Below are 24,243 nucleotides of genomic sequence, written 5' to 3' on the forward strand. Positions count from 1 at the left end.
CTGTCTAATGAACCCTCAAAGCTTCAAAGCACGAAAAACTGCTGGCAACCGTCCACTAACGCGCTACAGCATCAAGCGCAGTGGAGACTGCATGGACAAGGTGACGAAAAACTAGGTCTACACACTACCTAGTATTTACTGATTTTTGAAATGAAAAGAAAAGAAAGGAGGGGAAAGAATGAATATCATGAAAAATAAATAAAAAGTGTTTTACCTCGTGGGTTATCTTGTCTCCCTGGTGTCAAGTCTAACTGATGAATGACCATTATATTCCCGCCTGGAGTCCTGCCTCTGTTCTGGCCTCAGCTTTATTCAATCCTGCACGTATTGGAAAAGCGAAATTTCATACGTGTATTATCTATCCTTTGCATAAAAAAGCTGCTCATAGTGGTATCTTCCCAAGACTATCAAAAACGCCAAACTTCTAGTTACCAGCCATCATTTCGAAACAAATGTGTACCCATGAGCCTTGCGGCAACCGTTTCCGAGCGCCAACGAACCCAACCCAAGCAACAAAACAATAATCGCCAGTTCTGTGTGGTTGACCACAAGCAGACAACACCCAGGACCTAAAAAAACGTGCAGAGGAAGCGAAAAACAAAAGGTGTACAAAGAACAAAGTAGTATCAACGTGTAGAAATATTGTACAATCGAAGGAGTCAATGAGGAAAACCATTGAGAAGTCAACTTTTGGTAGGTAGAGGGTTAATAAGGACTGTAGCGGATAGGGATTGATGAGTGTCTGCGATGTAAAGTGCAGAGGACCTTCACGCACGGGGGAGTGAATGAGGCTCGTTGGACCACTGGGAAGGGGTTTGTCCGTAATACTGCTGTTGTTCAGGGTCACCCTCCATCGGCGTGAAACCCCACGGACCATTATCGAAGTTGTATGAGTGCTGAACGGTCTCGTCGGGCATCCCATCGGACTCGGGCCTCATTCCACGGGACATGGGAAATGTCGGGGTAGGAGTCGCAGCCTGGTGTTGCGGTGGCAGGTAATATGAGGTATGTCCAAGATGGGCGTGGGCATGGCTGGCCATAGGCCGGGCCTCTGTGCTGCTAGAGCCAAACGACATGCTGCTCATATCCGAAGGATGGCTTGATCCATCGTACAACGGGGGACGTCGAGAAGTCGAGCTCGGGGGCATATTACGAGGAAACTCGGGATTGACTGCGGCAGGAGGAAAGCGATCGCCTCTAGTAGGGTCAAGCGAATAGTTGCCCACTGGATTGGCTGCATATGTCATCTGCTGCGACATTGCAGGCTGGAAACTCGAGTTCGTACCGTGACCTGGGTAGCCGTGGTGTGTAGCCGGGGAAGCCTGGGGAAACATATAAGGCGCGGGCGAGCTGTGTTGTTGCATACTGCCCATAGCGGGCTGCAGGTTGCCTTGCATCATGGCACGACGAAGGACACCGCCGTTCATCGTGCCGCTGTCAGGACCATACTGAGCAGGGATAGGTCCGCCATTCTCAGCAACCGCATACTCGTGTTCCTCAATAGGAACTCGGAAGCTTTGAGAACAAAAGAGGTCCGGGCGAGGAGTAAGGCCTCGCAAATGGGTATTCGTTGGGGTATCCAGCTTCCCGGACGTAACATCATCCACGTTGTAATAGCTCACCAGGTGATGAGCGACACCATGGTAGCTGATGCTGATGGTCTTCTTCACTAGACCGTTAACCTTGAACGGATAGGAGTCGACAAGAGAGCCGATTAGGGACCGCTCTTGGTCCTTGGGAGAGTTAGATTGATCAAGGCCCGCGGCAACATATGGCAAGTTCGCATGTGAGACTGGTTCGGACTTGACAACACCCTGAGGCGACTTTTTGCTCTTCTTCAGAGCTCGCTTCTTTTCGCCTGGAGGGAAGGGTTTTTCGAGTTCCCGATAAATCAGGAAGTTGCCAAGAATTCGGCTCGGGCTCCAAGAGACTCCATCAGTCCAGCGCTTGATTCCGGACGAATGCTCTTCGTAGATGAAAATATTGCCGCTCTTGATGAGCTCCTGACGCTCACGGTCATGAGGACGACGCGGCACATGGTTCAATGTGCCATCCAAGCACCCCTCGAAGAGCAAGAGAGCATCCAAAGTACTCGAAATGTGCCCTTCAAATGTAGGGGTCAACGGGGTTGATTGGTTCTCCATGGCCAATAACTAGCAGGAAGCTTCCTTCAAGTTAGGTCAGAAGTATACCCTAAGAGGGTGGGAGATTTGGGTTGAGCAGTCGAGAAGCTAGTTCGGAAGGAGCAAGACGGCGAGGAAATGGTTCCAATCTGAACAGAAAAGAGTTTGGACAAGGTTGGAGGAGGAGAGTTTGTTGAAAGACAGAAAAGAGTTTGAAAACGGTCCAAATCTGACAGAAAAGAGTTTGGAGAAGGCGAGTTTGTTCGAGGGTTGGACGGCGTAGAGGAAAATAACTTTGGAAGTCGAGGAAGAGAAGAGGGAGACGAGAAAATAAGGCGCCGTAAGTTCGCTGGGACCGGAAAACAGAGTTTCTCTTTTATCGAGGCGAAGGCCTAATATACCACAAAGGCACGGTAGTGTTGAGAAAATACTCGGTGATGATTCACCACTGGGGTGACGAGTGGTGTCCAACGGCAGTTTGTGGTGAAGGACCAGTAGCCTCAACAAGCGTGACGAGAAAATGTTCGGCGATGATTCACCACTGGGATGGCTAGTGATGTCTAACGACGGTCTGTCGTACTCGCGGACTCGAAGTAGAAGATGTAAGGAAAGTAAGTTTTGGTGCTTGCAAAGTTTCGATCGAGCCGTGGCGGGGAATGCTTTGTTTTAACTTCCGGGCAGCGAGCGGGTGTCAAGGAGCTTATGAGCAAAATGGGAAGCTAAAGCAGTGACAAGGGAGCCCTGACTGAGTCCAGTGTGGGAGGGAGGGGGGGGGGGGGGGGGTTTGCAAGCCAAGTGCGGTCTAGAAGAGGACCAGATTTGGTCTACCTTCTTACTAGAGCGAAGAGCCGCATTGAATGGGCGGCGATCGGGCAGTGTACAACTGCTGCGCTCTTGGTCAGTAGAGGATGGCGCCAGGGTATCATCTTTCTAACGAAGTATTTTATTTTCTTGTATTATTTTCTTCTATATACTTTCATGGTTTATTTTCCTTCTCTCTTCCTTTTCACGCATCAGGCTAGTTATCGCCGCCCCCGTAGATAGGAACCCCAAGACCAAGATCCAGTCTCGAAGTCCCCGACGACCGGGAGAAGGCTGTCAATAGAATCTATATGGTAGCCATGGCCAGGATGCGCCGTAGCTTGCAATGGTGGCCTCCGGCGCGGCGGTATTGGAAGCGTCGTATCGAGGTGGGTGTTTGGGGGTGGTATCTGGCGGGGCCAACTTCTCTTCATGGATCCGCTTCCGTCTATTGTAAGTAAGTGGTGCTGCCAGGACAATAAATGGAAGACTTAAAGAGTCTGGAGAAGCAGGCGAACCACGGTGGTGCGAAGGACAACGACATGGGCCGATGGTTGGCCGTTTCGGAAATGGTAACCAGCTGGCCCTTCATCCTTCACTCACTATTAGTGTCGGTCAATATCAGAGTTGGAGAGGAAGGAAGAGCGTGGCCATCACCAAGAGCCAAGAGAAGGAAAGGCGATGGGGATGGGGGATGGGGGAGGGGTGTGGCTGTGGGATGTGTGTGGTGGTGTGAGAGGGGAGGGGGGTACCTTTCTACCTACCTAGGTAGGTGGCAGCCATGTGGGTGTATTGGTAATGGAGGTGTCTGGCAACCCGTACTTTTGTGCCAAACGCGCTCCTAGGATATACTGGTAAGCAAGTGAATCAGTACAGTGCTAAGGACGGACCATACTACTGGGTACCATGTAGTATTGGCCGAGTCCTGGTGGGTGAAGAAAGGTGCTGAGAACTGACAATGGAACGCGCACCGCAATTGGGCTTTCGGCAAGAGCGACCGAGGACATGGCTGAGACTGGCCATTGACAAAGTGGAGAGAGGAGACCAGGCGCTGCGCTATTGCGGATGCGATTCTGGCTACGCCGTCAATCAATCCATCTTGTCCGTCCAAGAATCAGCTAAAAGTCATGCCATGCCGAGCTATCCCATGCCGAGCTATCCCATCCTGAACGCCCCCATCGAGTCCATGAGTTACACCGTCTGCAGAAGAGACAGGTCAAGTTATTTCCTGCGAACGAGGGAAACATAGACCAGCATACCAGGAGCAGCCATCCTGGTGATGGCATTGGACTAGACAGACCAGAGGAACCGTAGTTAGCGCCGCCGCCGCTCTACCTACTTGGTCGTAGTGTCGCATTTGCTGCAATGCCCGCCTGGGCGACGACCGAAAACAGCAACACTGGGATAACGAACCCGAGTGCAGAGCCAAGGCCATTCAGCTGGACTGAACTGGTTGGTTGGAGCCGCTTCTCTGGAACGAAGGAGGGCAGCGATAGCAACCAAACAGGCGCAACACACTCGACCTCTGGCTGTCCACCACCACGACCACTCAGCCCGCGAATGTTATCGCTCTTCATCAGTGACGCTGACCTGTTTCTTACAGAGTTACAGTACTCGTAGTTGAGAGCAAATCGACATGAACTGACCAACACCAGCGCCTAGTAATGACTTATCAAGAAAGCGGCGACAGCCGGACAACCCCCGGTCCATCCACGGCTGCAAACGAAGGAGAGCCGGGCACTTAGTGCAACACAACGGCGACCAGACCAGGGATCGATTCGACCAGGCCAGCGTTGCGACAGGCAATGGGCCGATTTGGGAGCGACAGCAGGGGGGTGGATCGTGGCGTCGAGACGGAGTGCGTTAGTGCGTGACTAGCTAGTTAGACCCGAGTCCTGCCACTGCTCATCTCGGCTTAGAAGACGAGTAGACTGGGCAAGTCTCCTTTGCAGATGCTCTTACTTACTGGTAGCACTGTCTACTGCCATGTTGAGGTGGGATTGCCGCTGTTCGCGGAGGTCTCCCATGTGGGTTAGTGAACAAGCCAATATTAATAATTATTATCATTCGGCATCAATCCCTGCGACCTGTTTCCTCGGTCGCCCAGAAGTAAATACATGGGGAGACGGGCCGCAAATACTGGGCAGAGCACGAACACTATTCTGTCGCCTTGCGGTGATCGTGTGCCCTGTCACAAGCACGAAAAAGCCAGATTAAACTCTATTGTGCTTAACAAGATGTAAGACAGATCGCGGTACCCCCTCGGGCTAATAAGCTCCAGCACGATCCTTGGACAGGTGTAAGCAGGAAGCGCGAAGCGGGCATGCGCCCGAAATTAATTGCCGATGGCCTTGTCATGCTCACGGTGCTTGAACCGATGGGCACTCTTGATGAATTGGATGCACGAACATGGACCTCACTAGGAAACACATGGCTGTTGCCAGTCCACCTCTTCTGCGACCAGTCGACTTGGGGCGGCCAGACAGCGAACCAGCAACAACAGCACCACGGCCACCGACCGCGACGACTCGCAGAAGTTGCAAAGAGAGCTGATGGAGGGCCCGCTATCCAAGGAATTGTACAAGTGGTGGGTACAGAGGCGTCCGCTAGCAAAGGCCAAGGCGCGCTCCCCAAGAACGATCAGCCAATGCGTAGTTGGGGTGGATAGAATGCTGTCTTATTATTACAAAGAGGGCTTTTGAGGGAATGTACCGGAACGAGAGAGACAAGAAACCAACGACAAAGAATACAATCTGAGAGAGAGACAAGAAACCGACGACAAAGAATACAATCTGGGAGAGACGACACAACACGGTCATGCGGCTGCTAACCGAAAGCATGCGCCGTCTCAGAAAAACCACGCCAGGAATAGTTCGCGAGCCAAGTAGAAACAAGGTCAGGACCCTAAATAACTAGACGTACTTGCACGAGTAGCCCTTGTGCAACCAGCTCGGAAAGCAGCCAACCAGCGAAACCAATACTAATGAGCGCTAGGTACATGAGTCTTGCATCGCCAGGCACTAGTAGGCTCTTATATTTTTATACTTGTAATTGTGGCAGCATTGGGGGGAAGTTGTAGTTACGATGAGGAGAGTGAATAGAGGAAACGGGGTCAACATGCGTCTGTTGCAGAGTAAGAAACAAGCAGTGCATTTCAGTCTATCTGTACGCAAAACCAGAGCAGGGATCTCAAACCAGTACACCAGCGCGCCTTGCAGGGCTGCCCCGGCAGCATCGCGCCGCAACTCAAATACTCTGCATGTACATAATATTCGTAACTACTTATGCCCAGATATGAACAGGGGAGCACTGTCAGTTGGGTGACGCCTCCTTCTGCACTGGGAATGATCTGAGTCGCCCGCCCAGCGCTCGATTTGTTTCCAATTCCGGCACATGGCCTCTCCGCATACGCGGACGCTCTGCCGTATATTCCAAGACATGGCTCCACCAGCCAAAAGACGGTCGCGGACGCTATGTGCTATGTACATATATGTAACTGACTGACTACATCGGTTCCTTTGTTCGTCGTCGCCAGTGCATGTACGCCAAGTGGCCGACGAGCCATGTCCGGAATAGTTAGTTAGCCAAACCGAAAAACTCTGCCCTGGAGGCCAAGGACCCGGGAGCCAAGGGGCTAGCTAGCATGATGTTGAGCGGGATGGCCTAGGCAGCATGGCTCGTCCGGGCCGACGCTCCAACTCCATGGCACTTGCTACTTGGCTACTTGCTGGGCGCATACGAAGCAGCGGCCAATGTCTCGCACCTGTCGCGCCAGCGTCAACGGTGCTACATTAGCTCAGGGCACTACTGCATGGTTGTGTACGCGAGCTCCAACATGCAGTGCAAAGCAGGGGGGGGCCCTGACATGGACAATGAGGTGTACCAGTAGTGCGAGGTAGGTACGGATAGCAATTGCAAGTCCTGTTCGTCGGCAGACGGGTTGACCGACAACACAGAACGCCAAGCAGGATGGTGCTAGTTGCAAGAGCGCCAGGATATTGTCGTTTTGCATCAGAACAGCAGGCAGCTCGCCAATAGCGGATTCCAAAAACCAAGGCCCGCGTTAGCTGCCCCAGAGGACGAAAACAGAAAACAGCTGCGACCCTGTTGTCAATCTCGACTTGCTGGACCGGTTTGGCGGGAAGTGCCCCGTAAAATGTCAGGCCACAATGAGATGTATGCAAGGCTTGCTACCCCTCTGTGGCACCGCCGTGTTGTCCATAGTATTTTCCAAAAACAGAGCAGATTGGAGAAAAAGACGAAGAGGAAGACGAAAAGGGTCGTCTGTCCCGCAACGGAATTGCCGAGGTGGGTGATCCAGAACCGTGTGAGGCGCGACTAGTCAAAGGGAAAAAAATATGTAGGCCTCTTCGCCGTTGATATCAGCCAGGGGACGTCGGACATCGAACAACAGAGCGCTCCGAGGCCGCCGTTGTGTCATGAGCAGCAGCCAACCTTGGCAGAACTCGAACGCTTGGAGACTGCAACTGACGAACAAGTGGGGGGGGGGAGGGTGGGATGAATCGAAGAGAGATGTCAAGACGAATCGGCGCGGTGATGAAAGATTGGCAGGGCTCCGAGGAGGAGGAGGCGGGCCTCCCGGCAAAACAAATATCCTTGCGGTTAGGCTGGTGATGGCCTGTGGGTGTGACTACCTACCTACATACCAGGTACCTAGGTACCTAGTGGCCGTTGGTCAAGGCCATGCATGTCCAATGTCTGGCACATAGGTAGCCTGCAGCCTCTGTCGCGGTGTCTCACGATGGGCATTGCCCCCATCATCAGAGTCCCATGTCGAGTGGTGTGAACCCCGACTCCTTGCCCACACGAATCTCTCTCCTCTCGCTCCTCTCACACCTCTTCTCCACTTAAGAGAGTTCAGAGCATTGGGGGAAGGGGGAGCGGAGGAGAAAGAGGGGCCGCTCCTCCAGCAAAGAAAAAACAAAAAACAGGGTTATCCGACTCCATATCACAGCTAGACAGGGCCTGGCCAACCCAGGAGAACCCGGGACAAAGCCATTTCTGTTCCCACCAGGCTGCTGCGAGCCTGCGCCGGGCTGCCAAGTGGAATGTGGCCCCGGGTGGGCAACGGGGTCGCCGGATCTACAGCACGCGCACGCACGCTCGCTCGCACGCACAGCCGCCGCCGCCCAGCCCAGCCATTCTCGTTCTTCGGATGCAGGCGACATCCATCCGCAGCCCAGGATGTGCTTGGGTGCTTGGGTTTTGGGTGCGTCCTCGTCGTCCTCCGCAACAGTCGACCGGCGACGCGCATTTCCACCCCCACCACAACATCAACACCACCACCACCACCACCACCACACACCATCACACTTTGTCAAGTCATGTGTAACAAAAATACAGAGTTTTGCTGCCTCGTGCTCATCCGACGGCAAGTATTCCGTCGCAGATCTAGACGGCATTGCATGCAGATGCCTGGAGATAATCGATCCTCCGTGAACCCTTTGTCGGCGCTAGCCCAGTAGCGTTCAAGTCGCAAGCGCCTAAACTGACTGACACTTGTACCATTCTATAACTAACTAACTATAACAACCTAACCTACCACATGTTGACTTGCAGCTGAGCGTGACTTATCGGGTACTCGGGTATTGATGGGCAATGGGTAATGGGTTTTATGTACAAATTACTTTTTGGCACAACAAGACCATCTTTGCTAGGGTGCGTGCTACTGCAGATGTGCATGCAGCTAGCTACCAGTCCTAAGCCCCGTGACGCGACCCCTCGCATCTCTGATCCTGCATGCGGCGCGCGCGATTATGCACATGATGAGTTTGATCTGCGGTCCAACTGCAAATAGCCACATTGTCACCAGTGCAGCAGCCCGTCATCACCTCCCTCACCCAACGAATCATTCCGCATCGTGTGGCTGCACCGGGCCTTGACTCAATATGCACGGCGCGCGCGGATATTGCATGCCTAGTTCCAGGGCCATATGCGCCACCACATGGCCGCCACGCCAAACTCAGAGCCGCGACTCGGGGCCGCCCAGGTACATTTCGTCCCAAGCTGCACCAACAACTGAGATTTTTTCTCCATGAAAAAAAATTTGCTCCACGCAGTAAGCGTCTTGGCTCGATGTCGTGATAGTTGGTCAATGCAACTCCAGTCCTGCGTTTATATAGCTTACTATGTGGCAGAATTCTCCAACACATCGGAAGGGGCCGATGCCCGCCCATCAGTCCGACGACGCCAACCTAGGTAGACAAGCTGCCACCCACTTGGCCATCTGAGGTCAGTACTACAAGTGACGTGTCTTTTAATTGTATATGCGAATTGGGTGTCCTGCGGCCATGTCGGTAAATGTGCCGGCGATGGAGATATTATCCGAGTACACCACAATTTACAAAATGCATTATTTTCGAATGACAAGAAAACACTGCATATGGCAGCGGAGCGGCGGCTATCTGAGCGGGTGTAACCAATAGCAGATGTTGGATGTCTTGAAGGTCAAGCCCCAGTCAACCCCAGGCCAATATGTCAACCAACAGCTTACATTATCTGCAAGAGCCGCGTTGACTTTAGAAGCTATGTACAATTCTGTCACCCTAGACCTAGCTACATTACATAATCACTGCTCGACCATTCCTACATAGGTACCTAAGGTAGTTACTGAGAGGAGCTAGAAACGAGGCCATCTCGCTTGCCAACCCAAAATCGATTCAACATATTTAGTCTAGACCATGGTGGAAAAAAAAAACTTCTGCTTCGTATTAAAGGCCCCATCAATCGTGTCGTGAAGCTGAACGCAGCAGGCTAGAGATTCTACTTACTCCACTGCATCGACCATCACTCGCTAACGACGGAGACACCAATAAAAAAGGCCCGCCCAACAAGACTACATACGGAAGGTCACATTGGCGTGCCCAAAACAGCAGTACTTCGAGAGAGGTGATAAGGTGCGGCAAGCACTTCTTAATGCCTCGTAGGCATTCTTGATGTCATTCTTCCTTCCCAACTCCGCAACTAGTTATTGCTTCACTCGCATATCTGTTCCGAATGAGGAAACCTTTGCGTAAAATGGCGTTGTCTTTATGCGGATGAGGTGCTTTTAGCGAGCTTATTAAGATGGTAGCATTAAAATCAAGGAATAGGAACCAGAAAACGAATCGCAAAGGCACCATGACGATACATGAATATGACCTTGGTTCACAAAACACATGCTACTTGACATGCGACATGCTCGTAGTTGTAAACTCGCCCACTTCCGAGTGCACGGTGATCCCAGTGTAACAACAATGGCAACCAGAACCTACTACCGGTACTACATTTGCTTAGTCTGTAAGATGATCTGCACCATACCCTGTGTGCATCGTGCGCCCCGTTTACCGTGAACTTTTCGATCCCATCTGAGCACCTGCCTTGGTGTGGGCTGTCGCTAGATTTCCGCACCTTGAATGCATTGTGGTTCGAATCCCAACAATTTTCTTCCAACCCAGGAGCAAGACGCGCGGCACTTTTGTGTTTCGCTTGAGACCACCTCCGCCAGCTCCTTACACAACGCGCAGCCAACGACAGCAGCCATTCACGGCCTCTCCGACTGCCCCTCCATCCGTGCTTCATGCAGCCGAATCCTTCTTGTTCCGAGTAGAGCCTTCCCTTGCCCTTGTCAATGCAGCGACCGAGGTTGCGAGGCTGTCTTCTCTACACTATTGCTGCTAGTGCCCGCCAACCTGACCCGGTTTTGCAGCCGTTGGGCTCTAGTTACAATGGTCTATGCGGAACGGCCATCCCGATGTCCAGTTTGTATACGTTCGTTCAACTCGCTTCCATGCGCAAACTCCTCAGCCGCAATCATCGTTACCACTGTATCCCGGACCGACGGCTTGGTACCCCGGGAAGGTACACGGGCAGTGAAGCGGACGAAAGCAGCATCCCGGCTGGTTAGAGTTTGGATCGTGGGCCATGACTCTGATCTGGTCAAAATCGAAGTATCTCTCGAGTCATTTCGGTAACTGGTTACACGAAAGACACGCCGTAGCGTCTCTGATCTTGTCAATGACGTTGGATGCAGCCGAACCTGTTGGCCAACCAGTGAGAATGTATTTGTGTAAATTTTTCTCTTTGCTTGGACGTGTCATCCGTATGTTGCCACGAGCCTAGCAACCGTGTCTTGACTGCGCCTCGCAATTTATCCGTTAGCCATGTCGCCTATAAGGAAACGGCACAGTCTTCATGCCAACACTTGTTCTTCATTCACACATCGTAGTGTGTATCCGAATATGGATGCTTCACTCCCATCCTCGTAGTAGTAGCCTCCAAGCAACCCTAGTCAGTCACTGTTACTCATCCAGCCACTTCCCCCTAACTACCCGAGGGGTAAAACCAAGGAGAGGCAGGGGATAGACGCAAACGAGGTGGTGGCGTTCAGGAAACAGGGACCAGGGCCTTTGCAGATATGCAAGGTGGCCAGGATCTGTTCGCAGGGGTTGCTGTCAAGGGAAGCCGGTCGCAGAATCAGCCCATAATACTCTGTACAACATGCCAAAAGTAACGCCCCCAATTGTCTGATTAGTTTGACCATTGACCTGGGATTGCCGAGATGTCAACCAATGCACTTGCATGCACACACCCAGAAGACTGTACTACGTGGCAGCCACGCCGCTGTCCCACTCTGAGCACGGTCGGAGATTTCGTTTCCTTGTTTTTTTGCATTGTTCTTACCAATTCTCGGGCAGGTGTTTCTTAATGGTGAGACCAGTCATAGTTATCAAAGCCCAGCCAGTGGCTGCCTCCTCCGCGACAAGTGGCTCGATGCACATATTCCCACACGCGAAACAATACTATTCCCACCTCAGTTAAACCCTTCGATGGCTTACTTGCTGTGCATTGGAATACTGGTCGGGCTGAAAGCAATAAACAAACGGTGGCGTGGAATGAGCGCGTTCTGCATCAGCATTATCCTTGCTACCACTGGGCTGGATCATAAATAGCAGGTGCTTTCTGCACCGACAGACAGTGCCGATTCTTCTCCGAGATCTCTTGAGAATAGTTAGGAGTGATCGATCAGTGGTCGCCTAAAAAGAACCAAGGCTCGTCAGTCTTCTCGTACGGGTGCCCGGGGATCTTCATGGGAACGGGAACCACTCCCGAGAACATGGAAAAGTCGCCGCCAGTACCAGGATTTCCATGTACTGGTACAATTACACCACATTCCCAGTTTCGGCAGCTCATCTTGGCATCCCCCGTCTCTCTGTCCTTGACTACGCGGCCCCTAGTTAGGGTACTCCATGTTAATAAGAGCAGAGTAACTGCACGGCATTTACTTTCAATTGCCATTTTCTGGTGGCTGCACTTACCATGCACTTTCTGAAAGATTGGCGCTGCCAACGTAGGCCCATCCCGTACATGATTTCTCACCAACCCGCCAGGTTTCTGCCGGCCTGCGGACGAAGATGATCTTGCTATGCATTAGAAGCCCGTCTCGACTGTTGACACAGTCCCGGACGAGCTCCTTCGGAAAACTTGGCGACCTCCACCACTTTGCCTGAACGCAGATGGTCCCAGCAGACTAGGCATGTTAGCAAGGGCTGAAACTCGCAGGGCACTCCCTGCTTGCTCATGAGCTGTGCTGTGGGATGCCTCACTTGTCGCCCGCCTTTACTCTTGGAAACCGTCTGATCGGTTGGAAAGTATATCCGGAACCGATCCCGGAGCCTTTCCGCGGGTCGCATCTCTTTGTTTTTAAGTTTTCGGCCGGCGCGCGCGATGTACTCTTGCATACCATCGTCCCCTGGCAGGTGCGCATCAGTCAGCGAACAGAAGCCGGATGAACGAGCGAGCAGGGCGGGCGGTGAGGGCTTACCTTGACAAGCGTTATATATCGCATTGATGAGGTCGCCGTTGATGGAACCGAGGGACGCACACTAGACAGCAGGTTAGACATGGGAGTGTGCAGTTACAAGCTGGTGGACTACTGACAGCCAAGTCAACTTCGACGGGTGTGTCCGTAGCCAGGCCGAGCCCCCTTACAGTTTCTCCCAAGCCACAATAACCTGCAAGAAAATGAGCAAAATTCCGTCAGCATCTCGTCCGTCCATCCCGGCTGCGGGGAGGGGCAGGCACCACTCACCGACGCGACGCAGTGTATCCCCTGTGTGGCCTCCTGGACTAGACTGGATTAGTACAGCAAAGGAACGGAAAATGTGTAATGATTGTTGCGAACATGGAGCAAACGAATCCCAGGTCTTTTGTCGCCGAGAAATCGTAGTTTGAAAGACTCTTGACCATGGCATCGTCAACGCCTGATGCCGTCAGGAAATTGGTCACGTTTTCCCCGAACGATGTCATTTCTGAGCCACCTTCCCGTTCGAGACGGGGTAAATCGATGAGAAAGACCATCTACAATGAAAAAACCCCATTAGCTCATGTATCGCAATCGAGAATACCACTGATTGATAGAATGGGCACAGACGTTCTCCATTACTCCAGTTTCGCCCCAGTCATAGGGCACAAGATTTCCAGTTGGGATCACTAATCGGAGGTACTTTGGGAATTTCAGGAGCTGGAGCTTGGAGTGCATCGATCCTGGGCCACGCATCGGTGGGAAGCAAAACCGGATATTCGGGGGCGCGTTTTCTCTCATTGTTTGTTTCTGTCCAGCCTCGAATCAGATTTGGTTGTAGAGATAGAAGGTTTCGGGAAATTTGACACGTTACCTGTTCGTCGTTTGCCGCAAAGGCAAGGAGCAGGATACGGGTTTTGCTGATATTGAGCTTGGACAGTAGCCATTCCTCGTCCCATTGGAAAGAAGACAGCAGGGCAAGCTGGAGGGTTTCCTTTTGGAAAATCTCCTCAATGGTAATGTCATCGGACGATTTAGGATACCCTTTGGTCCAGGTGCGCCGTACAATTCCCTGAGGGTATCGCGAGCTCGCTGCCCGTTCCAACGGCTGTGGCGTCGGTCGCTTCATCGCAGGCTCCCCTGTGCTGCTTTCGTTGGAGTTTCGGCGCCGCTTTCCAACTCGACTCAGCCGTGCCTCCTCCATTTCTTTTCGATTCAGAAGAATACCACCAAACTTGGAATTGTTATCGGGCTCGGGGTTTCGGGTTTCATGGCATGTACCAGCAGCCGAGTCGTTCATCGTGCTCTGGTCTTGGAGTGACAGCTGAATAGCGCGGCGCAGGTCGTCATCTTCGTCGGAATCGCTATCGAGTATGATGACTTCTCTTTCGGCCATTTTCAATGACACCGACAGTCTAGACGGCGTAGATATTGTCCCAAACACGCAAGAACGAGGATTGGTACCAGCAGCAAACGCTCAGTGACGGTGAAGCGCGACGACGCGTCTCCACGTGATTGAGTGGGCTATGTGAGCTCCTGCACTGAGGGTTTTCACCGATTCTTGAATGTCAATCAGCGAGTAGGGGTAGGTACAGGGTTGGAATTGATCCGAGTGTCGATATCGCAAGGCTGAGATATATGCTTATTGATGTCGCTTTGGTTCGGGCGGCCAAGTGTTCAGCGTGGATTCTGCTCCCGGGTATCACGGCACCCCAACTTTTGTCGACGGACCAAATCAAACTGTTAATTTTAGCGACAAATCATGCGAGTCGCAGGGGCACTCATCGGCCCTGTCATGTAATATATGAGACCTATTTGAATGGTTTCTTTACGGGGGGTGGTCGAACTGGCCGCCGGCCCCTACTCTAGAAGTTGGTGATGGTCGCCATCGTATCGTGTATCGACAACCACATCGATATGTCCGCAAGGGAAACCCGAACAGATTCCTGCCCCGTACTGTCCAAATACTGAACCGGCGAGATCCAAAATACTTTCCAGATCGTGCTCACCTCATGGCTTATACCTGCTAAATTAATCCGCATGGCCTTGCTGCCGTGATGCTCCCTCGTTGGTTTTGCTCATCGTCGACATCACCATCGTGATGAATTAGCGTTTCTTTTCCAGGCCCCATCATAGTACGGATAAATATACTAGTATTGCGTTTTCCCCAGTTGAACTTGACCCGAATAGTATTGGGCGCGTCAACTACTTCCATGACGTGTCGATGAGCGATCTAAGACCAACTTAGTTTCCCTAGCCATCGGCGCAGCGACATAAAGGTCCTGCCTCCTCCGCTGCTACTCACAGGACGCCGACCACCAGCTACAAGAAAAAAAAAAAATAGTCTGAATATACTGGGAAGCGGCAGCACGTTGCCATTGTTGGCGGAGGCGCCGCAGGAATGGTGTGTTTTGGTAGACATATTGCCCTTGCGAACACGAAGGCTGACCAAGATACACGCTAGGCCTGTGCAGCGACACTGGCAAAGCATCCAGACAGATTCAAAATCACGTTAATCGAGAAGGAAGCAGTGGTTGGTGGCCAAGCAACTTCAATCAACCTCGATGCCGAACAGCATGGCGCGTCATGGATGAACAATGGCGTCCAGGGCGGCTCAGCTGTAGGTCTAGCATTTTCACCACTATCATTCTTATTGCTTACCGGGTTATAGATATTTAAACACACCTTCAATTTCTTCCGGCAATATGGTCACCCACCACAGGAAGTCCGCCTTCAGGTTTCCTTCGGGAAAGGAAAAGATCGCTTCTGGACAAATTGCTTTCCAAGCCCGCTGGTTAAGGAATTTGGTTCTGATATCAAACGATTCGGCACTTTCCTGAAAGTTATCCAATGGAGTCTACCTATACTTGGAATCGTCCCTATATCCATCCTGCTCAGAGTCTTCCTGTTTAGCAAGGACTTTGGCGATAAGATGGTATATCCTCTCATTGCATTATTTCTGGGCACCGGAAACCAAACTGCTTCCGTACCCTCAGGTATTGTGGAACGACTATTCAACGACCCCAACATGAAGCTATGGGACTACGATCCGGAGACCCTTTTACCAAACTTGCCTACCATGTATACGTTTGACAAACTGAACGATTTCTACTCGGCGTGGCGAGAGGATCTGACCAACAAAGGCGTTTCTTTTGCCCTAGAGACTGAAGTGCAGGAAACTTTGTCTCGGTCGAAGAACAATGTCGTTTTGAAATTAGAAAACATACACTCAAAAGAGAGCAGAGAGGAGAGCTTTGACAAAATAGTATTCTGCTCGCTTGCGGATGAGACACTTCGGATCCTCGGCAAGACAGCAACTTGGCGAGAGAGGTTCGTATTAGGCGGTGCATCTTTCTATGACGATATTACCGTCACACACACAGACAGCACGTATTTTGACGAACATTACGAAACACGCTTCAAGTCAGATCTTTGCGCCGAGCCGACAACTGAAGCACAACGAAAACAAATTGCGTTCTCGAACCCGAGCGACTCGAATTCAGATGCCGGATTTCGACCCATGTACTATACTTACACCTACAACAGCAACCCGAAACTGATTGAAATGTCATTCAATTGCACCAACTACCAGCACCAATTTCGTCAAAACGACGCCAGCAATGAAAACACACCAAAGTCTGTGTACCAAACAATTTTCCTGAACAAAGAACGCAGAGACCTCTGGACTATTGACAAGATAGATGAGAGTCAAATCATCAAGAAGAATTGGTGGCATCAGCTTGGGCATCGATGGATTCATTACCTGCGAGTCGTCCCAAATATGATGTTCATTCAAGGCAGAAATAGTACCTGCTTTGCTGGATCATGGACGCTGGTCGTAAGTATCCTCCCTGCATCCCTACATACAGTAAGCCTCGACGTCTAACCTCGGATCTGAAGAACATGCACGAAGTAGCCTGCGTGAGTGGAGTTGCCGCGGCGTATCGCATGGGCGCTGATTATGACCAATTCGACAATTTTGCGACAGACTTTTTTTCGAAGTACTTGCTTGTCTCACACGGGCTGGTCTTCTCTCGGCAGGAAAAGAAAAGAAGCAAGTCGAACCACTCTTCGCAGTAACGAACCACCTTGGGCGCCATATTTCAATTAGCTAAAAATGTATATCAACACAGGTTGAAGAATCTTCAGGGACATCGCTTATATATTTATCATTACTATCACGCTGGTGGCTTGTGATGCATGCCCGTTCATCGTACGTCCTCGTATACCACATACGGCAGATCTAAACTCCAAACCAGAAGTTGTCCGTGGCAATGTTCAAGTAAACAAATCCACCAACAGGACATCAAGGACCCCGCCAAAGAAGAAAACACACAGGAACATGGCAGACCAAAAAACAGCAAAAGCAACGCATCCTTCTCATGTAAAATGAATACAAGCACTCCGACCCTGGCCCACGGCAGTTTGAAAGCAGATGACAACAACAAATAAAAACCACAGAAACATGCTAGATTTCCATTAACCAATGAGTAGGTAAGCAAACAATGCGGGTTGTATTACAAAGCAAAGCCAAATGAATGATGGGCAACCACAATAAAGGCGAGACTCGCAAGAAGAGCCCAGGACACGATTAGTCAGGAAAGAAGCGCCGAAAGCGGACAAGTGCTAGTACGTCATGTACATCGCGCGAGCAAATATCTAGGAAGAAGAGTCAAGCTTCAAGATACGGCGTAGGTCGTTCTCCATTGCTTGAAGATTACTTCCTCGGTCATGGCTTGTACTGTTAGCCTGCCCAGGAGCCTGCCCGGCAGGCTGATTGTAAGCTTGGGTAGAAGGCTGGACAGATGATGCCGAAGAAAGAGGAGATTTAGTCGCATGCTGGCCGCCACCAAACAGAAACTTCTTTAGCGCAGCGGTGGCATCGTCAGTGGATGAGCTGTTCGCAGCGGCAGGGCCTTGAGAGGACATTGGAGGAGCATCGCCCCGGGAAGCACGTGCAGCCCGAATACGTTCGTGATAGGGAGTTGAGAACGCGGGCCCGATTTCGTGGCTCCGAGTGCCATCTAGCTCGGCTCGAGCAATGCCGCCTGTCTGATATCGAATGCTTGCTGGTGCAGTCTGGGGCACGTTGACCTGAGGCGATCCTTGCGCGACGCCACCAAATATAGATGGGGAGCCTTGGCCATTGTGTTGTGGGGAGCCGAAACGCCTCTCTTGTTCCTGCCTATGGGCGCGAAACATAAAATCCAAAGGTGACTCGCTGTTTTTCGGAGCAGAGGCCGAGTACGGTACAGCTGCTTCGTTGTCTGTTGGCGGCGAGTTTCGAGGATTGCTTAGCTGATGAGAATTCCTAGCCGGAGATTCGCTGGACGACTTGGAGAGAAAGCTCGGGATGGGAAGGGCTGATGGTGCTGGGGAAGCATGGAAAGTAGCTCCAGCGAAAGCAGCCGCAGGAATGTTGGACTTCATGGAGGCCCTTCGCCCGGTTGGCGTGCCTCTTTCTGGCTGCGCATCTGGCGACACTTGCCCTTCCTTTCCTTTCCCACCTCTATTCTTGTTTCGTTGCTTCGAATTTGCCAGTGCTGATGACTGGCTTCCCGGCGCTGGCGACCCGGTGTAAGGTTTGTTGGGAGTGTGTGGTGTTCCCTGGTACTGGCTAGATCCGAAGGAACTGACATCGTTTTCCGAGGCATAGGCTTTTTGAGCCGCTGTTCTACCGTTGCGCCGCTGCCGGTGGCGTCCAGGAGTTGTTTTCGGTTGGGGGGCTGCGTCGCTCATGGCAAACTATGATGTCTTCAATGAAAACGCCAGGGCGCTTGACTGAGGCCTGGCGAATGCGACAAGATCTGGTGTCGTCGGTACGTGTTCGATTTTTGAACGGCAAAGGTAGCCGTTTCTGACTGAATAAAAACTCAAAGGCGAAGGGTGATTTCCTAAGAAAGAGCAGGTGCATGTCATGGCGGAAAGTTGGTGAGTAGGTAAAGAGGTTGGCAGTCTTGCAGGACAAACAGCCTCCATCAGCTGCTGGCGATTTGACGCAGATCAGGGTGGCGGGTTGCCCCGGTACGTACATATCAGTCACCTATCGATACAAAGTGTCAGATACCTACTTTCTGCATGCACCCGATGGTAGGTACTAGTACCAGGTACTTTATGACCCGCACGAACCCCGCAGCCCACCTAGGAGCTCACGCATGCGTTATTGGTTACTGGGCAGAGCTTCCAACCTATGTGCCCGGGCCAAGCGCGTCCCAAGTTACTATTGGAGCAACACCGTTTCGTCTCTCGTGCCTCGACAAAATAGATTTTCCCACACTGCCATAAAGGTATCGAGCTGGTACTCGCGGGAAACACTTATTGATCATAGTACGTACTCAAAAGTCTCCGCAAATACGGCGTCATTGCTCAGGGCTACCGTTTCTTCTCCATCAAGGTGCGGCTGCCTCGCGGCTTGGTTTCCATTCCGTTCGGTAGCATCATCGGACCAGCGGACCCCAGAAAACTTGCCGCTGTCTTGGCTGCGATGTCGCCAAAGCTTTTCTTCTAACTCCTTACTGCAGCCTGATTTGCTTTGCATTTATCCTGCGAAGAACGATCCGTCAAACATCACGAGCGCACAACAAACGGGCATGGCGGACGTTGAAATGAGCGACGCACCCAAAGGTGCCAACGCAGCCAACGGCAAGAGTGTCGAGAAGAAGAAGTTTGAAGTCAAGAAGGTTCGATTTTGGACGGTCTCGAATACTTGTGTCGCGATACTGACGAACACAGTGGAATGCCGTGGCATTATGGGCCTGGGATATTGTGGTTGATAACTGTGCGATTTGCCGCAACCACATCATGGATTTATGTATGTTTACCATCAGTTTCGACTTATAATGTGGTTTTTGGCACTGACAGAGCTATTCCCCAGGTATCGAATGCCAGGCGAACCAAGCATCCGCTACGAGCGAGGAGTGCACAGTGGCCTGGGGTATTTGCAACGTAAGCTTGTATACGATTTGTACAAAGGCAGAGCTAACACCGCAATATACAGCATGCTTTCCATTTCCACTGTATCTCACGATGGCTAAAGGCCAGATCAGTATGCCCCCTTGACAATAGAGATTGGGAATTCCAAAAATATGGTCGATAGGTGTTGTCGCTGCATCATGGGAAAACCATGCCAGCATCTAGTCAAGCGGATATATTGACAACGAAAATATGGACTAAAATGAGGAATGAGGTGTCGATTGCTAGTAGGTATGGAATGGTCACTGTTTACCTAGGTAACCCCTAGTCGTATTCGTAGTTTGCATTACAATGTCATTTGACTATATGCACTTTTCATCCCAGCACCCGCCGGTAACCATTTGACGGGATTGTTTTTGTACAAGGGCCAGGGAGGTATGGTGACAAGAAATGTGAGAGCCGTGCCGGCGAGCGCAATGTAAACCGCCTTTTGAATATCTTGAAGGGTATATCCAACGTTGAATGCGATTAACTGGATGTGACAGCATTAGTCAAACAGAAAGCAGGCTTCGTGCTGATATTTCTTACTGCAGATGCGGACAAGAGCAATGTAGCCAAAAGTTCTACTCGTCTCTGGCCATCGAAATCCTGCATGCCAGGTTAGCAGCCGATATATTGACAAGATGCAGCGTTGGGCGTCTGCAAAGGGGTCGGCGGCGCACAATCTGTCCGTCGACCACGTCGCGGACTCGGTCAAGTATTTGGTCAGCCATTTTTGTTGTATACGTGCACAATTGGCGCCGGGATTTGTCGAAGGTGGAATCGTCGTCGGGTACAGCAATGTTGGCATCAACACATACTGTTGGAGCTGGCTAGAGGACAGATGGTTGGCGGGCTACTTGCTACATGACCGTTAGCGCGAGTCGGGGGTGCACAGGCCAGGTGAAAATGCTCGGTGAGGGGTGGCGGCGTGGCGGCCGGCTGACGGCATTTTTCATGTGCCGACTTTGAACGATTTATTATTTTCGTCCGCTTCGCTCCCACATCTGTCCTTGCCTCATACCACCAACAATCCCACTGAGCATTATCGCAGTTTCTTTCAAGTAGAGATTTCGATTACCGTTGCAGCAATTGGTCTTGAATACCTAGTTTTCTATCCATCCGCACCGCCGACTCTCAACCGCCACTCCACTCATTTGTTTCTCAGAACAAGAAAAGTTTTTGCCGTTACCAACATCAAATGCGGTGACTTGCAGTAGCTCAGCCAACCCCTGCTTTACTGCCAATTCGATACACCATAATATCCTTCCTATTCTTCAAAGTCATCAAGTTGGCTCAACTCACTTTATCCTCGTCATCAATCCTCCTCGGCCCAGGCTGCTGGATCTATAGCGGCGTCAACAAGCGACCGCCATAACTGAGCCAACTGACACCAACTGGACGCCTTACCGTGCGCGGCTATCGACCCTTCAAGATCCTGCATAACGAACGCGAATTCGTTGCTCGCGACGATTCTCGAGTTTTGAACGCCGCCCATACTCGGCGCGGTAACCCGCGCCGGGCGCTACCAATTGTCTTCACGACACTACTTCCACGTCATTGTGCTTGCCGAAGCATGTCCCTCCTCGACTGAGCCGATCTAGAAGCAGTGGAACCATTGATATCGCAGAACTCAGTTGTTCAGACTCTCGAGAGCTAAAGTCCAACGACCGTACCTCAAAATGTCCGACAACGAGAGCACGGCTCCCGATACGGGATTCCAAGCGCCGGTACCTGAATTGGATGACCACCGCCTTCCGTCAATCTCCACTCAGAGAGTAGAGCGACCGCGTAGAGGCACATTCGACAGCCTCTATGGATCTCGGCAGGCTGAACAGGAGCCGGACACGCCGGCCATAGTTGTTCGTGACTTTGAAGAGGCCGTTATCGACGAAGACGGCGCCGACCTCATGGCAGGGAACCGCCATGGACGACGTCTAACCGCCGACTCTAGCGAAAGCCGCTCTCTCTCCCCGCCAAACTCTGTCAAAGCATTCGCTCAGGCTAGACGCAGGGAACGGGAAATGTCCTTCTCAGACCAAAAAGGAGATTACGAAGAAATGCTTGGGATTGGGCGAGCTCTTTCCATATCTAGTCGCCGAAGCCATCGTAGCAGATCTCGACCCGTTGAAGCTGACGCTGTGAGCCTCGGAACCAACACTGCCGAAGAAAATGCGTGCGTCCCAGAAAATGGCCACCACAGGCAGCACCAGCTTCGAATTGACTTTGACTATCTCGAAGAGTTCATTGAATCAGAGCGACTCGCCCACGAGGCCAACCGCAAGGCGTCGGTCGCATCTGTCTTTAATGATCTTCGCACGGAGGCTGGTGCACCGCAAAAAGTCCAACTTGCCACATCTGATGGTGACATTATTGACATGCCATCTGATGGATCTTCGTCAGCGCCGGAGCAGCCTGCCAAAGAGTCTGCTTCTCCACCGAGGGGTCCGCAGTATGCTTTTGATAACAACCGTTTCAGCTTCTTCTCCTCGGCGTGGGAATCGACTATCCATGCCGCTGAATTCGGTGATCTTGTCCTTCCCGGTGAAGATATGCGTGGTCTATTCGAGCTTCCGAAAGACGAAAGCGATGGCGTTTGGTGGCTTAACATCAACCGTGCAACGAAGGAAGAAGTTCTGAGCATTTGCAAGGCTTTTGGTGTTCATCCTCTTACCGTCGAAGACATTGTCACCCAAGAAGCCCGAGAGAAGATTGAGTTGTTCCCCTCTTACTATTTCGCTTGTTTCCGATCCTTCAACATGGTCGAGGAACAAGATGGTATCGAGTATGAGCCCTTCAACATTTACACTCTGGTCTTTCGAGAGGGCACTCTGAGCTTCAGTTTTGCGCCCAACTCACATGCATCGCACGTGCGACGGAGAATCACTGCGCTCAAAGACTACGTAGCCCTCAGCAGCGACTGGATCTGCTACGCATTGATGTAAGCCCTACTATATAGTTGTGCGACGATGTGACGATACTGACGCTGTTCCAATAGTGATGACATTGTCGACTGCTTTGCTCCCGTCATCAACCAGATCGAGACCGAAGCAGACGCTATCGAGGATGAGGTCTTTATCATGCGACACGACGATTCGAGTACATTCCTTCGCTCAATCGGACGCGTGCGCAAAAACTGCATGGCTTTGCTGCGCCTTCTTGGCGGCAAGGCAGATGTTCTTCGCGGCTTTACTAAACGATGCAACGAGAACTACCAGGTCACGCCTCACATGGACATTGGAATGTATCTCGGTGACATTCAAGATCACGTTGTGACCATGGCAAACAATTTGGGTCACTGCGAAAAGCTTCTCTCACGCGCGCACAGCAATTATCTCGCCACCTTATCCATCAACAATATCTCACAGGGTACCGACACCAACCGTGTCCTCAGCAAGATCACCTTCCTTGCCTCTGTCCTGGTGCCACTAAACTTGGTGAGCGGTATGTTTGGTATGAACGTGAGGATCCCTTTTCAGAACGACAAGGTCGATTCTCTTGGTCCTTTCTTCGGTATTTTGAGCTTTATGATTGTACTTTGCTCGCTCATTCTGGGGTGGGCTCGTTGGAAGCGATACATCTAGTCGCTTGATTGTCATGTTCTGCTTTTACTGTCTTTTTCCACGTAGCACAGGAGTATTGCGTTTCTCTTTTTTTACGCCTTGTTTTGTTACACGATGCATTCGGATACAAGTAATTATAGACCAATAGAGACTACATCATTTCTTTTCCACCTCGTATTGGTACCTTTATTGACATCTGAGCATTCCGACCACACAGCCAGGGTTACTTACCTCTAGGCCACCTCGGTGTGGGTCTGCGGGCGACAGCTCATTCGCTGTCCCAGCTAGGTACTCTGGGCTGGCACCGAAAAACTTCAGCAACCAGGATCTGTGTCAAATTATTTCGATCCAACCGATATTCTTCACGAGACAGGCTTCTGTTCATACCTAGACGTTATACAGAGCATCGCGATCGCAATGGAAAACTTTGAGTCCTCCTCCCTTTCGCGCCTCAACGATGGCGACAAGGCAGAACTCCAGAAATTTCTGGCCAACGAGCAACAACGCTCTTCAATTCAGACAGGTAATTGCGTTCTCGGCTGCGACCAACGCTACCGGCTGAGCCAGGAAATAATACTAACAACCAATTTCAATTCTAGAGACACACAAACTCACTCAGACATGCTGGAAGAAGTGCGTTACTAGCAGCATCAAGGATTCGAAGCTTGACAGGACAGAAGAGACATGCCTCGCCAACTGCGTCGACCGATTCTTAGACCTCAACCAACTCACGATCAAACATCTCAACAATATGCGCTCCTAAGCCAATGGTCGAGACCGCACATAAAAGAAGTGCCAGGGAACAGTTGCTGCATTCTCGGGGGATGGCTCTGGCGCAGCACCCAACATTTCCATACTTTGTAGATTAGACTTGTAGATTGTGATATGACGAACATCAGTCTTTGGCGAGAAGTGTACAACAGCGCACAGGATGCGAAATGTACAGTTATTTAATCAAAGTAAATACATTCCTAGTCAACATACACCGTAGAGAAACGCCGGG

At 51.3% G+C, this 24,243-nt stretch overlaps 7 protein-coding genes across 7 annotated transcripts; 4 read left to right on the forward strand and 3 right to left on the reverse strand.

Moving 5' to 3' along the window:
• Positions 1–767: 767 nt before the first annotated feature.
• On the reverse strand, positions 768–2,144 carry CCM_05832 (cAMP-independent regulatory protein pac2; the record flags this gene model as incomplete). Its single annotated transcript, XM_006670976.1, has 1 exon — positions 768–2,144. One exon carries the CDS (start codon positions 2,142–2,144, stop codon positions 768–770), a length of 1,377 nt encoding a protein of 458 aa, XP_006671039.1.
• A 9,804-nt stretch (positions 2,145–11,948) lies between these two features.
• On the reverse strand, positions 11,949–14,122 carry CCM_05833 (tyrosyl-DNA phosphodiesterase, putative; the record flags this gene model as incomplete). Its single annotated transcript, XM_006670977.1, has 8 exons — positions 11,949–12,156; positions 12,242–12,429; positions 12,530–12,675; positions 12,748–12,808; positions 12,864–12,937; positions 13,015–13,057; positions 13,170–13,283; positions 13,430–14,122. 8 exons carry the CDS (start codon positions 14,120–14,122, stop codon positions 11,949–11,951), a joined length of 1,527 nt encoding a protein of 508 aa, XP_006671040.1.
• A 521-nt stretch (positions 14,123–14,643) lies between these two features.
• CCM_05834 (flavin-containing amine oxidasedehydrogenase, putative) lies at positions 14,644–16,806 on the forward strand (the record flags this gene model as incomplete). Its single annotated transcript, XM_006670978.1, has 5 exons — positions 14,644–14,649; positions 15,071–15,130; positions 15,191–15,346; positions 15,398–16,564; positions 16,627–16,806. 5 exons carry the CDS (start codon positions 14,644–14,646, stop codon positions 16,804–16,806), a joined length of 1,569 nt encoding a protein of 522 aa, XP_006671041.1.
• Positions 16,807–17,385: 579 nt separating this feature from the next.
• On the reverse strand, positions 17,386–18,760 carry CCM_05835 (uncharacterized protein; the record flags this gene model as incomplete). The annotated part of the gene is made up of 2 exons (XM_006670979.1): positions 17,386–18,414; positions 18,473–18,760. 2 exons carry the CDS (start codon positions 18,758–18,760, stop codon positions 17,386–17,388), a joined length of 1,317 nt encoding a protein of 438 aa, XP_006671042.1.
• Positions 18,761–19,316: 556 nt separating this feature from the next.
• On the forward strand, positions 19,317–19,822 carry CCM_05836 (RING-box protein 1; the record flags this gene model as incomplete). The annotated part of the gene is made up of 4 exons (XM_006670980.1): positions 19,317–19,406; positions 19,459–19,537; positions 19,601–19,671; positions 19,724–19,822. The coding sequence occupies 4 exons, from the start codon at positions 19,317–19,319 to the stop codon at positions 19,820–19,822; spliced, it is 339 nt and encodes a 112-aa protein (XP_006671043.1).
• A 1,537-nt stretch (positions 19,823–21,359) lies between these two features.
• CCM_05837 (Mg2+ transporter protein, CorA-like protein) lies at positions 21,360–23,261 on the forward strand (the record flags this gene model as incomplete). The annotated part of the gene is made up of 2 exons (XM_006670981.1): positions 21,360–22,618; positions 22,676–23,261. The coding sequence occupies 2 exons, from the start codon at positions 21,360–21,362 to the stop codon at positions 23,259–23,261; spliced, it is 1,845 nt and encodes a 614-aa protein (XP_006671044.1).
• Positions 23,262–23,657: 396 nt separating this feature from the next.
• On the forward strand, positions 23,658–24,003 carry CCM_05838 (mitochondrial import inner membrane translocase subunit tim8; the record flags this gene model as incomplete). The annotated part of the gene is made up of 2 exons (XM_006670982.1): positions 23,658–23,763; positions 23,840–24,003. The coding sequence occupies 2 exons, from the start codon at positions 23,658–23,660 to the stop codon at positions 24,001–24,003; spliced, it is 270 nt and encodes an 89-aa protein (XP_006671045.1).
• Positions 24,004–24,243: the final 240 nt, after the last annotated feature.

Source organism: Cordyceps militaris, assembly GCF_000225605.1.
Source record: "Cordyceps militaris CM01 unplaced genomic scaffold CCM_S00004, whole genome shotgun sequence".
Classification (NCBI taxonomy): domain Eukaryota; kingdom Fungi; phylum Ascomycota; class Sordariomycetes; order Hypocreales; family Cordycipitaceae; genus Cordyceps; species Cordyceps militaris.